The sequence below is a fragment of the Haliotis cracherodii genome, unplaced genomic scaffold (genome assembly GCF_022045235.1).
Source record: "Haliotis cracherodii isolate W230 unplaced genomic scaffold, xgHalCrac1.p SCAF_7, whole genome shotgun sequence".
Taxonomy (NCBI): Eukaryota; Metazoa; Mollusca; class Gastropoda; order Lepetellida; family Haliotidae; genus Haliotis; species Haliotis cracherodii.
This window is the reverse complement of record NW_027266330.1, coordinates 27,990,244-28,004,428: the sequence shown is the minus strand read 5'-3', so window position 1 is coordinate 28,004,428 and position 14,185 is coordinate 27,990,244. Positions and strand designations below refer to the sequence as shown.

Sequence of the window (14,185 nt, the reverse complement as noted above, 5' to 3'; positions counted from 1 at the left end):
GAGAAGAGGTGCATAATGCCTATAGTCTGTTTCTGCTATATCAATTTCGACTTAGTTTTATTTTTGAATGTTGAAAGTGCAGACAAATTACCTCCTGTAAAGTACATTTTGTATTGTTCACTGAGATCAAACTAGCAAATCCAGACTAGTACTTTTCGAGTTGTTTTGTTATTTCGTATTTACAGCTACGAAACAATTTGTGTCGATTTTTAAATTGAGAAAAACAGTTTTTTTTCATTTCCATGAGTACTTTAGGCCATCAGCTCGACAAGCGAACGCCTTAACCACTGGGCTACCTACTGCCCATCGAACACTGGATAAAGGTCACAGCTGATGGGATACTCCAAATGATGGGTGATCAGACTCGCTGAGTTGCTTGATGCAGTTGTATCCCAATTGCATAGATCGATGCTCATGATGTCAATCACTGGATTGTTGGCTGGATAATTAACAGATCCGCATCATATGGCTAGAACAGTGCTGAGGACGGCATTAAACAAAAAAAACAATCTCTATTCATGGCCTCAGTAGTAAAAGTGTTGTCACTATTATCCAGTCTTTACACTCAACTTGATTGAATGATGGATAACGCAATACAATGTTGATGGTCCCAAGGTCTCTGCTACTCTACTTTTGCTGTGACGCCAGCACCAAGAATGACTACAACACACAACAAACACAAGCCATGAGATGTCAATATTTTTTATCACCTTTTTTCAGTACTATACCCTGTAAATGTTTCTATTTTTGACAAGAGATCACACATTAATATCAGTTTGAACCCCCAGCCCAACTCATTCATCAAACACACACATGGTACACTGAAATACCAAGTCTAAAGCCAACCAGGCTCTTGGGAGGGGGGTGGTCATTGATGCCAGTGAACAGAGTAAGAAGAGTTAGACATAATTCAGTTCATGTGACTACTTTTTTACAATCAATACATCAACTCAAAATTATCATGATCAAAATATTAACGATCATTTATTCTGTATATGTATAGATATAAATTACCTCTGTAGATCTGCAACTAATCAATTTAATGCTGTTGTAATGTATGAACTAGGATGATCCATTAATTGTTTAACATTGAATTTTTGGCCTTCCAACTATCCTCAATAAACATAAACATTCTGTGGCAGTGAGTTATTAATTTGGTATCAACATTCACAAATTTGTTTTGATACAGCATCAACATAAAAATGTACCGATACATCAATATCATGATATACGATGACATCCACAGTGTACACATTGGAATTTTAACCATGGTGTGTGTGTGTGTGTCTGTGTGTGTTTTGCTCTGGAGCTTGACAATCTTCGCAAGTATTTCAAAATCAAGAAAACATGTTTTTCTATCATTCAGGATTCAAACCTAATGCCCCAATTTCGAGATCAATCAGTGTCTATTAAGACAAGTCCTCCTCGTGTGGGTCGGCCATGCATCCAGGGGCCACGTACTCCTTCACATCACTAAGCTGTTCCTTGCAGTTGAAGTTCCCATCTCTCTCTATGAAGTACTGTACAGCATTTAACACCACCACATTGTCTGCGATCTCATACGGCTGGACCTCTAGCCGCTCAGACAATGATTCCAGGTACGACTTCAACACATCAGGATCATGACCAATAATCAACACACAGTCATGAATATCTCTACTGGAGAACCCTTTACCCTTCAGATAATCAATATTTGCTTTTAATATCGCTTTGTCCCGTGAGAAAACGAGATTCGAACGTGGTCCCAAATTTGAAAACACAGTTTTGGGCAAATCAAGTTGACGGGCTACGAAATTATGGTGTCTGGCTTTGCCTGGTTTGGGTGAAATTGTTCTATGTTGTAGGATGTTGATGAGAGACATCGCCGTGAATTTAGTCAGACCCACGTTGTGCGCTGTCTGGACAGTTCGTTGTAGCGTGGCGAGACTGATCTGCATGAGGTAGAGGTGGTTCAGGAGATCCTTCTTGTTAATACCCTGGTCCAGCAGGAATACTATTTTCTGCAAGACTGTCTTTAGTGGCACCGCACAATATTTCACATCCAGCTGGGATATATCTACTTGTAATAACCGAGCAACGTGTTCACATCGTTGTTGCTTCTTATCAGTCTTTTCTCTTGCATAAAGAAGTAACTTTTCGGTGTCAAGAAAAAGGTGTTTTGATTTTTTGTCAAACGTTCCCACTTTGCCACATTGGATTTTCTGAATTCCAGCAGCTACTTCAGCAAGATCGTCCAACTTCCTTTTCAGGATGAAGCAGTTTTCCCTTACTTCATCCAGAGTGAGGCCAGTAGAGAGAAGATAGTCAATCTTGGGTGCGAGTCGTTCCGCAGTTTCAGATTTCAGGAAAGGGTACTGTTTCCCTAGTGTCTCGCAGTCTTCCACTGAACATTGCAACAGTTTTGCAATTTCAAACCTCTGCTTTTTCTGGTGATTTTGGACCAGCTTCTGAAATGCTCCTCTTGAGCGCAGATGAGCGATCTTGACGCTTTCCACGTTTACATCCAGATGCCATTTGCGTAACTTCTGGACCGCCTTGAACACTTGTACCTCGGTGAGAAGCAGCACGTCAGGGTTGTTGTGGATGTCGTCGAGGGAGCACCCCACACTTTCCAGGGTCTCCAGACGACTGTGGATGCCATGACGGGCTTGGATGTTGGCTGGCTTGCCATACAGGACATTGTTGATTTCATTCAGTATCTGAAAGTAGAAATTTTCCAATCAATGACACCTCTAGTAGAAACCAATAGGATTAAGAAAGCCTATTATCTATGTTACATAAACAGTCAAGCTCCTTGCAGCAATAGCCCGTTTGCGGAGCTCTCTATACTATCACTGCCACCAGTCAAAACTCCCCACTGTGGCCCCAACCATGCTTGGAGTTGAACTCGCAACCGACAGAGTTTTATGTTTACAAACAAACAACGACTGTCTTGACGCCGAATACACTTACCCCTGCTAAATAACTTTCTTTGTTTGTCAATTTGAATTTCTATTTCATTAAGACTATCATGTTATTGATATATTAAGAATGTAAGGGAGAAGTTGGTTGATATTCGGTTAGTCTGCAATCTCGAAACAATCTCATTATACAAACAACAAAGTAAATTAATCTGGAAAACATGGTCAGTCGTAAACCTTACCAAAATTCACTATGATGGTATTCCCAAAGACATAAACAAAAGTATGAACGTTACTACATTTGGGGTTAGAGGACAAATTTCAAGATTCATGTAATGGCCATGCCCACACTGGTGGCAGCGATGTTTCTGAGAGTGTAACGAAGGTGTCACACGCTGGGAAGGAGCTTGATAAACAGTGTTCAAAAGAATGGCAGTCGCTGGGGTTGTTCTTTACGTGGTGTAGAACGAAACCTTTGCAAGGCTTGCTTAGTTTTGGTGCATTAACAGTTTGCTCTCCATAATATTTTATACATGTAAATACTTTGTGGAAAAAATGTAAAAAAACATACCATAATTTGGGGAGGATTATTGTAATAGCATAATTTTAGACTCAAAAGCGTAATTATTACACCAAAAGCGTAAAGGATGGCATCTCTGAATATTGCATCCCGAAGGACACATCATAATATTTTTAGTGTACCCAAATCTTGACAAAGTCCTGTAATTATAGAATCAAATCTTACACAACACTACAGGAATTCATTAGTTAACAGGACCCTAATACATCCTGTAGGGACCTTTGAACTTAATTATTGGGGGTCCCTTGTACCCCTAGACTGGTAGGTCAAGGTAAAACACTGCATAACTCACTTCATCCTTGTCAGCCGGGATGCCACGGGGCAGCAGTGTGAAGCTGTCATCTGAACTGTCTGTCCTTGCCGTCACCAGGCTTGTTCTTCCCTCCACGACACTGGAGCGCCGTCGACACCAGCAGCGAACCAACGTCAACCCCGCTACTTGTGGTCCTCTCACTGTCACCCGGGACTGAGGAGCCACAATGCACCGCAGGAAACACCTGGCAGCCATTAGTCTGGAAGTGGAGACGTGATCTTGTTATTTAGTATAAATATTGTACCCAAGAGCCTAAATAAGACAATTAATAAGACTCCAAGCTGCAAAATCATAGCTATGTTGACTGCTCCGCATTTACTATCTGACATCCACTGGTCACTCATACATAGCTTACGCTATAATTCATGCCATCATTATGTACTGAAGTTTGATGCTGATCTTGCCATACCAGATGTCTTGGGAACTAGGGGTATTTCTATGATATTCCTGATTTTTTTTTTAAAAAAGCATTTGAAGGCTGGTTCAAAATCAGGTGGTTGCTAAATGATATGTTTGCCATGAACCTGGTACCTCAACCCTGGGATAACCTACCCAAACCCTAACACATCTAACCCTAAGGTTGGTTGGTTTGTTGTTTAACGCCGCACTCAGCAATATTCCAGCTATATGACGGTGGTCTGTAAATAATCGAGTCTGGACCAGACAATCCAGTGATTAATATCATGAACATCGATACACACAATTGGGATCAATGACATGCATCAACCAAGTCAGGGAGCCTGACCACCCGATCCCATTAGATGCCTTTTACGACAAGCATAGTCGACTTTTACGGCAAGCATGGGTTGCTGAAGACCTATTCTACCCCGGAGTCTTCACAGGTCCTAACCCTAAGGATCGAAAAGGCATGCCAGACAAATGAAGGGAGAGCCTAGATTGGAGACAGAGACAATTAGTTTACTATTTGGAGGGGAACAAATTCTATAATCACACCAAACTCACAGCTATGAGTTCACAGCTAATAAGACTCCTATTAATAAATGTAATTAATAAATTACACAGGAACTCTTTATTGGTCAGTAAATAAATATATATCCAGTACATATCAGAATGATCAGTAGAGAACTGGGCATGAATGCAGTATACCCAACATATTCCAAGATTTTGGTAAGTGATGTGCACAAGCTTATTCCTTAGTAACGGTTTCTATGTTTTTCAGACGCCATTCTTTTCGCCTTGCTAAAATAACAGGGGGTTGAAGGGGCTTGACCCCCACTCAACAGCCTGAATTAAATGCTTTCGTAAATAAATGAAATGTTTCATTACAAAATACTTTATTAGTAGCAACAAACATACATGGCGGATTGGTGTCCGGTATAATGTGTACTGATATATTGGGGGTGTATATTTTTATTTACTGACCAATAACGAGTTCCTGTGCTAAATTATCATTTCTCTTCTCTTACATTTACGTGATTTGCCCGAAGCATTTAGTAGTTTTGTGCTGAAGAAAGTATTTTACTGTTGAAATGAGAGAAAACGAAAAACTAAATTCAAAAATCTCTTGTCTGGCCCTAATATATAAATCATGATCAATAGATGATGTCACTAATCCAGGATAGCTTGGCTCAAACACACTCAAAAATAAATATAGTGTTATTTCAACAAAACTATCATCTCGCATGTACTGACACTAGCAGTTACTGTTAACCTGGTGACCATCAGTGCTGCCATGTGCACGGCATTGAGCGAGTCTGACATTGAGCGTCTGTACGGTATAGACACCGGTCTATCACAGAAACAAGTAACACGAGGGTAGGAAATCACAACAGGCTATCGTAAAATATTAACAAATACTGACTATACTTACCCACTAAAAAACCGGGGTACAGCGTTTCATAATTTAGAGATTGCAGCGACCTTGCAGCTAGAAAGGCCGGAAGGTCAAAGTGGAATCCGGATCACTTAACCAGCTAATGCCGTTCAACCGTCTCTAGTAAAATACGGACAATATTACATTAGCCATACTTCAGTGGATCTATTGCACCGTGACTTTCGACTATGCATTTAATTTTGTCTAAACCAACTAAGATTTAAATAAGGGAGGTATAGCTGTCTGTAATCTATGGAATCAGCATTAGAAACAAGAAGAAGAAGATGAGAGAAATGTATTGTTTTCTAAATTATTTCATGGAACATATGTTAGTCCAGCCTGACTTCTATCAAGCAAACCTCATACTTCGGAATTTCATCCCCCGAACCACAGACTGTTGAACAGAAGCGCAAAATCAGTGAATACCAGACGGTGCTTCTTGACATTCAACAGTGCTTCTAGGCATTCTACGGTGCTTCTAGACACCCGACAGTGCTTCTAGACATTCAACGATGCTTCTAGACATTCAAAATAACACGTACAGTTCAATTTTTTGGATTGACTAAGTTAATAATCTCAACATCATCTAGGGACTGCATGGTCTTTTTTTATGAGTGAGGTGGAGGGCATAATATGACACAGTCCTAAGATCCTAAGACCAATCTCCCCGAGAAAGTAATTTATTGAAAGATCAGAACCGTCGAGACAAGATGTTCCTTTTTCATTTCTACCCATCGAGCATTTTATTTACTTTACGTGTATTTATTTCGGCCTGGTAAAGTTGTAAACGTCTGAGATCTCAATCACTTTGGGCTTCCCCCCCACATTAAGCTGACACGATATAACTGCAATAATGTTAAAAGCGGCGTTAAACCAAACTTACTAACTCACTCACGCATTCGGGACGTCTAAGGGACGCAACTCTGCAAATAACTCCACCCCCACCCACACACAGAATAATTTGTCTATATGCAATCAGTTGTTACAAGATATATTTAATTCTGTGAATTCATTGCTGCCTAATGTAGGTAGCGGAATCAGCCGAGTTGAGCGAGTGGTGATGGTTGATCAGTCCTGTAGAACACATTCAGTACAACGTATCCAATAACGAACAGCTGTCACATGCATGGATGGCCCTGAAAAAGTTCACATGTCAATGAATGATTGATTTAAACGATTTAAAGCCCTAACACAGATTGCACTGCGTGGGTGTCGTTGACTGGTTTAGATGAGGCTAGGTGAGATGGCCATGGTTGCCACCTGTAAAATTATATTTAGCCCACACGAACAGTTGGCTGCCTTGATTTGGGAGCAGGTTATTAAACTTTTAAAACCTATTGAGCTAAGGTAAAATAATTTTAGCATTAACGTGAATCAGTCTCAGAGTTTCCACAGTGACCTATTTTATTCCAGGCGTGTTTGCACACGCTGTTGTGAGTGAGTGAGTGGATGTTGAATTTCACCACATTTAGCCACATGTGAATTAGGGCCAGACAAACAACTGGTTGACAATATGAGCACCAACCCACCTCATTTGCATGACGTGATTGGACCTATTCTATCCCGGAATCCCCGGGTATGCAACGCGTTGTTTAATTATGTGATGAAATACATGTTGTTTTCAATTATCTTACGTTAGAATTTGCCCGGAATAACTGTCAGATTTCATTTCATTAGGGCAGATTTCATTTGCCGGAACAGGAAATAGTCACGGGGGCTAAGTCTGGGCTGTAGGGTGGGTGATTTGACTGTACAGCCCAGACTTAGCCCCCAGTGACTATTTCCTGTTCCGGCAAATGAAATCTGCCCTACGTGGAAGACGCTTCCAGGATGACGAGGACATAAAGGCTGCCACAGAGGCGTGGTTAGGGGGCCAATCTGCGGATTTCTATAAAGGTGTTATTAAAAGCTTGAAGGACAAATGGAATGAGTGTATTGAGGTGAATGAAGATTATATTGAAATTGCAAAACTTATTGAACGCCCCTCGTAGGTCTTAGACGTTTACCACTTCGGTGAAACCCACGATCACGGGTCTGGTGCTGACAAACCTAGAAACATAATCGGGGCGAACCGGGAATCGAACCCACAATCATAGGTTAGGTGTGCCCAAGGGACGCAATTCTGCACAGCGAATTGCGGTGCCTTAGACGACTGGGCGACTTTTGTATTTGCAGGAATGCGATATGTGGTGCAGTATACCGGTTTTTTGGTTGTAGTTAGGCCAAACCAAATAATATTTGTTTCAAGAAATAGGAACCTAACAGGTATGGTTCGGTAGGTATAGTATTTTTTTTTTCGTTTAACAGATAGCTCGTTTAAGAGAGGTGTTAATTGCAATGTTTCTTGAATTTGTAGGTCGAAATAGCTAAAGGAAATATAATATGCGGAATCATCCGACTATTTTTACAATTTTCCAAGTGTTCGATATGGATTTCTTGACTTTTAATTGGTCGGTCGGGTTACCTGAAACACACGTTGTGTATTGGTTTCTTTGCCTTGTGTTTGTTTTAAAGAATATGATTGGGGCGGCGTTAAGAACCTGAACAAAGAGTCCCCAGATAACCATCAGTATTCAATACTGAGTGAAAATATTGAATCTGAACGCTGCTCATCGAGATGATTAAATTAAATCTCACTTTATTGTTTGTTGTTGGTTTCTATTCAATTAGTGTATTGAAAGCAGTAGAATTGGGTTAGAATTGGTTTTCAACGACATATGCTTGTGGTTAGAAGCATCAACCCATGCATGCCGTAAAAGGCGACTAACGGGATAGGGTGGTCAGGCTCGCTGACTTGGTTGATGCATGTCATCGATCCCAATTGCGTGGATCGATGTTCATGATGTCAATCACTGGATTGTCTGGTCCATACTCGAGTATTTACAGAGAGTCGTCATGTGGCTGGAATATTGCTGAGTGTGGCGTTAAACTACATGGAACTGAGGTAAGAAGCGACAAAATTGATCACGTTGACAGTGTTGACGTGTTGAGTGCGAATCATCGTACCAACAAGGTGGATCATTGCTCGTGGTATCATCACTAGTCTGTCTGGTCCAGATTCGATTGTTTTCGATTCAGTATCATATATTGCTGGAATTCTGTAAGTGCAACGTTAAGCAACAAATAGTTCATGAAGCCAAATTTTCATGATACTCAACATATAAACAAATTAGCTGTTATGTTTTATTACTGTTGTCTCTTGATAGTGAGGATGTCTGATTGGCACAATCACTTTAAATGCTGTGCAGAGTTGCATGCCTTAGTTGTACCAGAATCCTAAGATGGGGGTTCGAATCCCAGATTCCGTGATTCTCATTCTTGGACGTCAGAACGATATCCGTACTCTTGGGTTTCACCAAAGATTACAATGGGCTACATGCATCAATTTGGCAACTTCTCTTTTTTGAAGATCCTTCTGATAAAATATACTAACAATTATTTTAATGAAAATGGAAATTCGGTATTTTCTTCGAGAGCTGGGTGATATTTTATAGTCGGTAAAATTTGTAGCGGGATAATTCAGATGAGAAACACAAAATAAAACAGACGGCCACATAGACTAACATCTAGTCTCTGAAATGAACATATCGTACAGAAGAAACAGTTGTTCAGTTATCTTAATAAAACTATAATAAAAGGGGTCCCAGTGACTCTCTTCATTTTCAGATACTGCAGTAATCTAGACTTGCCAAACATCATAGACTTGCATGGGCTGTATTTGATATATATATTTGTATCAGGGTCTGTAAGACAGACTAACGGCCACTCACAATGTCCGCTAGATATTGAGTGCTCATACCAAGCTAGGGTTGCATATTCCAAAACGCGGCTGGCATCATGGTACTATTTTTTTGTGTCACTTGGTTTTTCTTCACAGATATGAATGTGTTGTTACAACACTAATGCTGTGTGCAGAAAGGGGATTCCATTGTGATATCGTTTGAAAACGTTTTATTTTCATTCTTTAGCTTTTCGATTTTACTGGATAGCTTCCTCTAACCACGTGTCTAAATCTTAAAAAAAGATACTTACTTTGTAAAAACATTATATACATGTAACACGTTTTACCTAAAAGACTACCTTCATAAAGAAGAGGTTGGAAATTCCGGGTTCGAATTGGCCTAAGCAACCCATACTTGTCGAAAGAGGCGACTTAATGGCTAAAGGGTGATCAGACTCAGTGACTTGGTTGATTGCCTGTCATGGTAGAGAGGCAGTGTGGATCGTTGCTCATAACATCAATTAGTTGATAGACAAGGGAAGGAAAGACACGTAGAAGATATTTTAAGAACCCATAACAAAGCACTGTTTTAAATTTGCAGATATAGATGCAGATATTCAAAAATACATGGTACATGTTCAAAATCTTCAAAATGCTTTTGAGGCGGTGGGGTAGCCTATTTGTTTACGCGTTCGCTCTTCACACAGAAGGACTGGGATCTATTCCCCAAAGGGTTGCAGTGTGTGAAGCCCATCTCTGGTGTCCTCCCTGTTCGTGATATTCCGGAATGTTGCTAAATGCAGCATCTTCAGCAACTCAACACATGCGGCATCTTCAGCAACTCAACACATGCAGCATCTTCAGCAACGCAACACATGCAGCATCTTCAGCAACCCAACACATGCAGCATCTCCAGCAACTCAACACATGCAGCATCTTCAGCAACTCAACACATGCAGCATCTTCAGCAACTCAACACATGCAGCATCTCCAGCAACTCAACACATGCAGCATCTTCAGCAACCCAAGACATGCAGAATCTCCATCAACTCAACACATGCAGCCTCTCCAGCAACTCAACACACGCAGCATCAACATGACCATGTCTTAACTCTAATAGCAAACAGACTACGATCTTAAAATAATCTTTTCCGAACAATGTCTCCTTAATCATTCGGAAAATCATCACCGAAATATAAAAATTTAATACAAAATACAATTTCAATCCGTTTTAAATTTAAATTGTATCTTGCCCCGTGCAACTTCGTTTGATTTGAAGAAAAAAAAGGACGTAAAACACACGCTTGTATTTTTCTATAGTTAGTGCATGGGCGTTGCCTGAAGCTATATTTTATGAAAACTTTGATGAAAAGGCTTATTTGTGTTTTTGCAGGGATATGTGAACTATTAAACCAACAGCTAATGTCCGGACTGCGTAACAAAAGGATCTATAACTGATTTCAATCTAGATATCTGTAACGTTGTCTCGTCGTTTTATGTGTTTACATAAACAAATGTCAGATCTGGTTTCAGGGTTTGTACATATCGCGCAGGTGTTCGCCTGTACTATCACGTGGTGTCGTGATTATGAGTTTAACCAATCATAGCTCACTTCCGCTGCACGAGTTTTGAGTGCGCGTTAATTCCAGAAGGCGAATGGCAGCAGACGTGAGTACGTTCAACAACTGCACCAGTGAATGTCCATTTAATTCATACAAGGTGGTGAGAATTTATTTAAAACCGACATTAGCTTTGACTAAGTATTGATGTTTCTACTATATATGCGCAACAAATAACATTTTTGAAAGTGGTATCTTTCCCAGCAATGATTTTTAGAACCGTTAATAATGACAATGTAAGTACATGCATACAAAAATACTTAATGGAACAACTTGCATGTGGGGTCAAATGTGGTTTAACATCGTGAATCGTGACAAGATTATAAGCGACCACATGGACGTGTGCTTGGCTGTTAGTACTAGCCAGGACTAATGCCGGTTTCACAGTGCTAGTCCACGGAGACGCCATGCGTCAGTTTAACACAGTATACTGATTCCGGGGCGACCCCAGTCCTTGTTTTTTTCCATGAAAGTCGAGCGCCAATGCTACAAATTTGCTACAATGTATTCTGGTATTGTTTTCTTCACGTAGAACAAAACTGTTTCAACACAAATTTCGGTATTGAAATCATATACGTTTAGGTATTATCACAAAGTATAAAAATATAATTCGTACTACATAAAGATTGAATGAATAGCGAAATAGTAAGTATTTAATAAAAACTCCCAAAGTTAAAGAACCCAAACATGTCCTCACGATCAGACGAAAAATATCATGTGGACACAATAACAAAGTTAAAATCAGAAGTCAAACATTTAAACTTCAAATTACACAGGAGGAAGAAAGCAGAACAATTCCTTATGCATGGTCCCTTTGAAACAAACGTCACAAACTAACGTTTAAGACAAGGCCTAGTTCATTACCCTGACTGCATGACGTTCGGCATTAAGGAGCTAAAACAAGGACTTGTCGGCTCGGGGTCAGTATACTATGTTTAAGTGGGGTATTCATGTTAAACTGCGGCATTTCTGAACGGGCTAGCACTAAAAAATCGTCATTTGTCCGGACTAGAACAAGCATCCGAACGAACACACGTGCATGCACGTCGCTCTTAAAGTGCAATTATCTTGGACGCGACATTAAACCCCATTTCATCTCAATACCGGGTATGGCCGCCTCAGTTATATAGCAACACGGTCCTGACATCTGCCGCGCATAGAACTGCATGACAAGCTCCTGTGGTTTTGTTTATGGTATTGCCTGCCATTCTTGTGAAGAAATTCCACTTAAGGTCGTCCGGATGAGGATGGTTGTCTTGGACTGCTGTTCCCAAGACACCCCACCGACGTTCTATTGGCGCCCGGTCCGGTGAATATGCAGGCCACTGCATACTGGGAACACACATGCGTTTCAGGTAGTCGGTGATAACACGAGTGTGGTATGTTCTCGCATTAATTTCCTGAAGGGTATACCAATTTGGCGACCCGTGAAAATCCGGGGTAGGATCGGTCTTCAGCAACCCATGCTTGCCGTAAAAGGCGACTATGCTTGTCGTAAGAGGCGACCAACGGGATCGGGTGTTTAGGTTCGCTGACTTGTTTGAGGCATGTCATCGTATCTCAATTGCGTAGATCGATGCTCATGATGTCAATCACTGGATTGTCTGGTCCAGACTCGATTATTTACAGACCGTCATCATATAGCTTAAATATTGCTGAGTGCGGCGTTAAACAACAAACAAAACAGACAAACACAGTGTTAACCATGTATTTGATATAGGCATTTAGAAGCGAACACATGGACATGAACGATAGTCTGACACGGTGACTTCGATTTGCTGTAAACGTTCTTTAGCATAAATAGCTTATACCTGGACGACCAAGGTGCCTGGACATGGGTTACACATTGCAACTGTCCGTGGTCATGTGGGCTCCATTCTGAGAAAGCCATGCTATGCTGGACTTTCCCTGTGAAGAATGTGGTCAGTAGATATAGGGGTGTATTTTGCTGGTCCGAATGTTCCGAGTAGTGGGGAAAGTATAACCTTCCGCATGCATGGTGAAGTGTAAGAATGAGTTGCGGGTGCTGTCCACACCCAATGATACCCCAGTTACCGTAGAAAGGCAGTTGTAGTGTCAGCTGAGGTCGTCTGGATGTCTGATCTCGTGTGTCATATATCAGTAGATACAAAATACCTTTCGGTCTGAAGTATGTAAATAGCGGATACAAATACATCTAGACAATGGGTATTTCAGAAATATTAAGTTGGATCTCAGGCAATCTCTGCGTGTATAGTTGTGATGTTGTTGAACGAATGGGAGCCGTTTGCTGCAGTCTGGTTGAAAAACGTAATTAAAAAGAAGTAGAAGACGCCAAATCTAAACTGGTGCCACTTTTGGTATGCTCCACACACGTAGCGCTTTTAGCCAACAGGCGGCGACCAAAAAGTGGTACCAACCTGTATCATATACGGTCATAGGTGTGCATGCGTAAAATCCTTATTACCGATGCCCAGTTACTTTTTTATCGCACATTTTAATACCTTCTGAAATGTGAATGTGCAAGAATTCCGATCGCGCCGTAAGGAGTCTACCTCTGACTATTCAATTACGCAGATATGTAGAATATTATTTTTTCTGTCCGAGGGCTTAAACGAGTGAGCGATATACACATGCACAAAGGAAAGTGGCATAACTCCGCAATGTTAAGCACTTGGTCATTCTAACTTGAATCTCTAGATTGAAATTTGCTACAATGTATTCTCGTATTGTTTTGTTCACGTGGAACAAAACTGTTTCAACACAAATTTCGGTATTGAAATCATATACGTTTAGGTATTATCACAAAGTATAAAAATATAATTCGTACTACATAAAGATTGAATGAATAGCGAAATAGTAAGTATTTAATAAAAACTCCCAAAGTTAAAGAACCCAAACATGTCCTCACGATCAGACGAAAAATATCATGTGGACACAATAACAAAGTTAAAATCAGAAGTCAAACATTTAAACTTCAAATTACACAGGAGGAAGAAAGCAGAACAGTTCCTTATGCATGGTCCCTTTGAAACAAACGTCACAAACTAACGTTTAAGACAAGGCCTAGTTCATTACCCTGACTGCATGACGTTCTGCATTAAGGGGCTAAAACAAGGACTGGTCGGCTCGGGGTCAGTATTCTATGTTTAAGTGGGGGTATTCATGTTAAACTGCGGCATTTCTCAATGGGCTAGCACTAAAAAATCGTCATTTGTCCGGACTAGAACAAGCATCCG

General features: G+C 40.6%; 1 protein-coding gene across 1 annotated transcript in view; it reads right to left on the bottom strand.

Moving 5' to 3' along the window:
* Positions 1 to 705: 705 nt before the first annotated feature.
* The window catches only part of LOC139447553 (uncharacterized), a 52,210-nt gene continuing 38,730 nt past the window's right edge, over positions 706 to 14,185 (bottom strand). The window contains exons 2-4 of the mRNA XM_071228956.1: positions 5,625 to 5,747; positions 3,773 to 3,992; positions 706 to 2,699 (exon numbers count right to left, since the gene is read on the bottom strand). Coding sequence (XP_071085057.1) covers positions 1,410 to 2,699; positions 3,773 to 3,988 — 1,506 coding nt within the window. The 5' untranslated portion in view covers positions 3,989 to 3,992; positions 5,625 to 5,747 and the 3' untranslated portion in view covers positions 706 to 1,409. The remainder of the gene's footprint in view (positions 2,700 to 3,772; positions 3,993 to 5,624; positions 5,748 to 14,185) is intronic.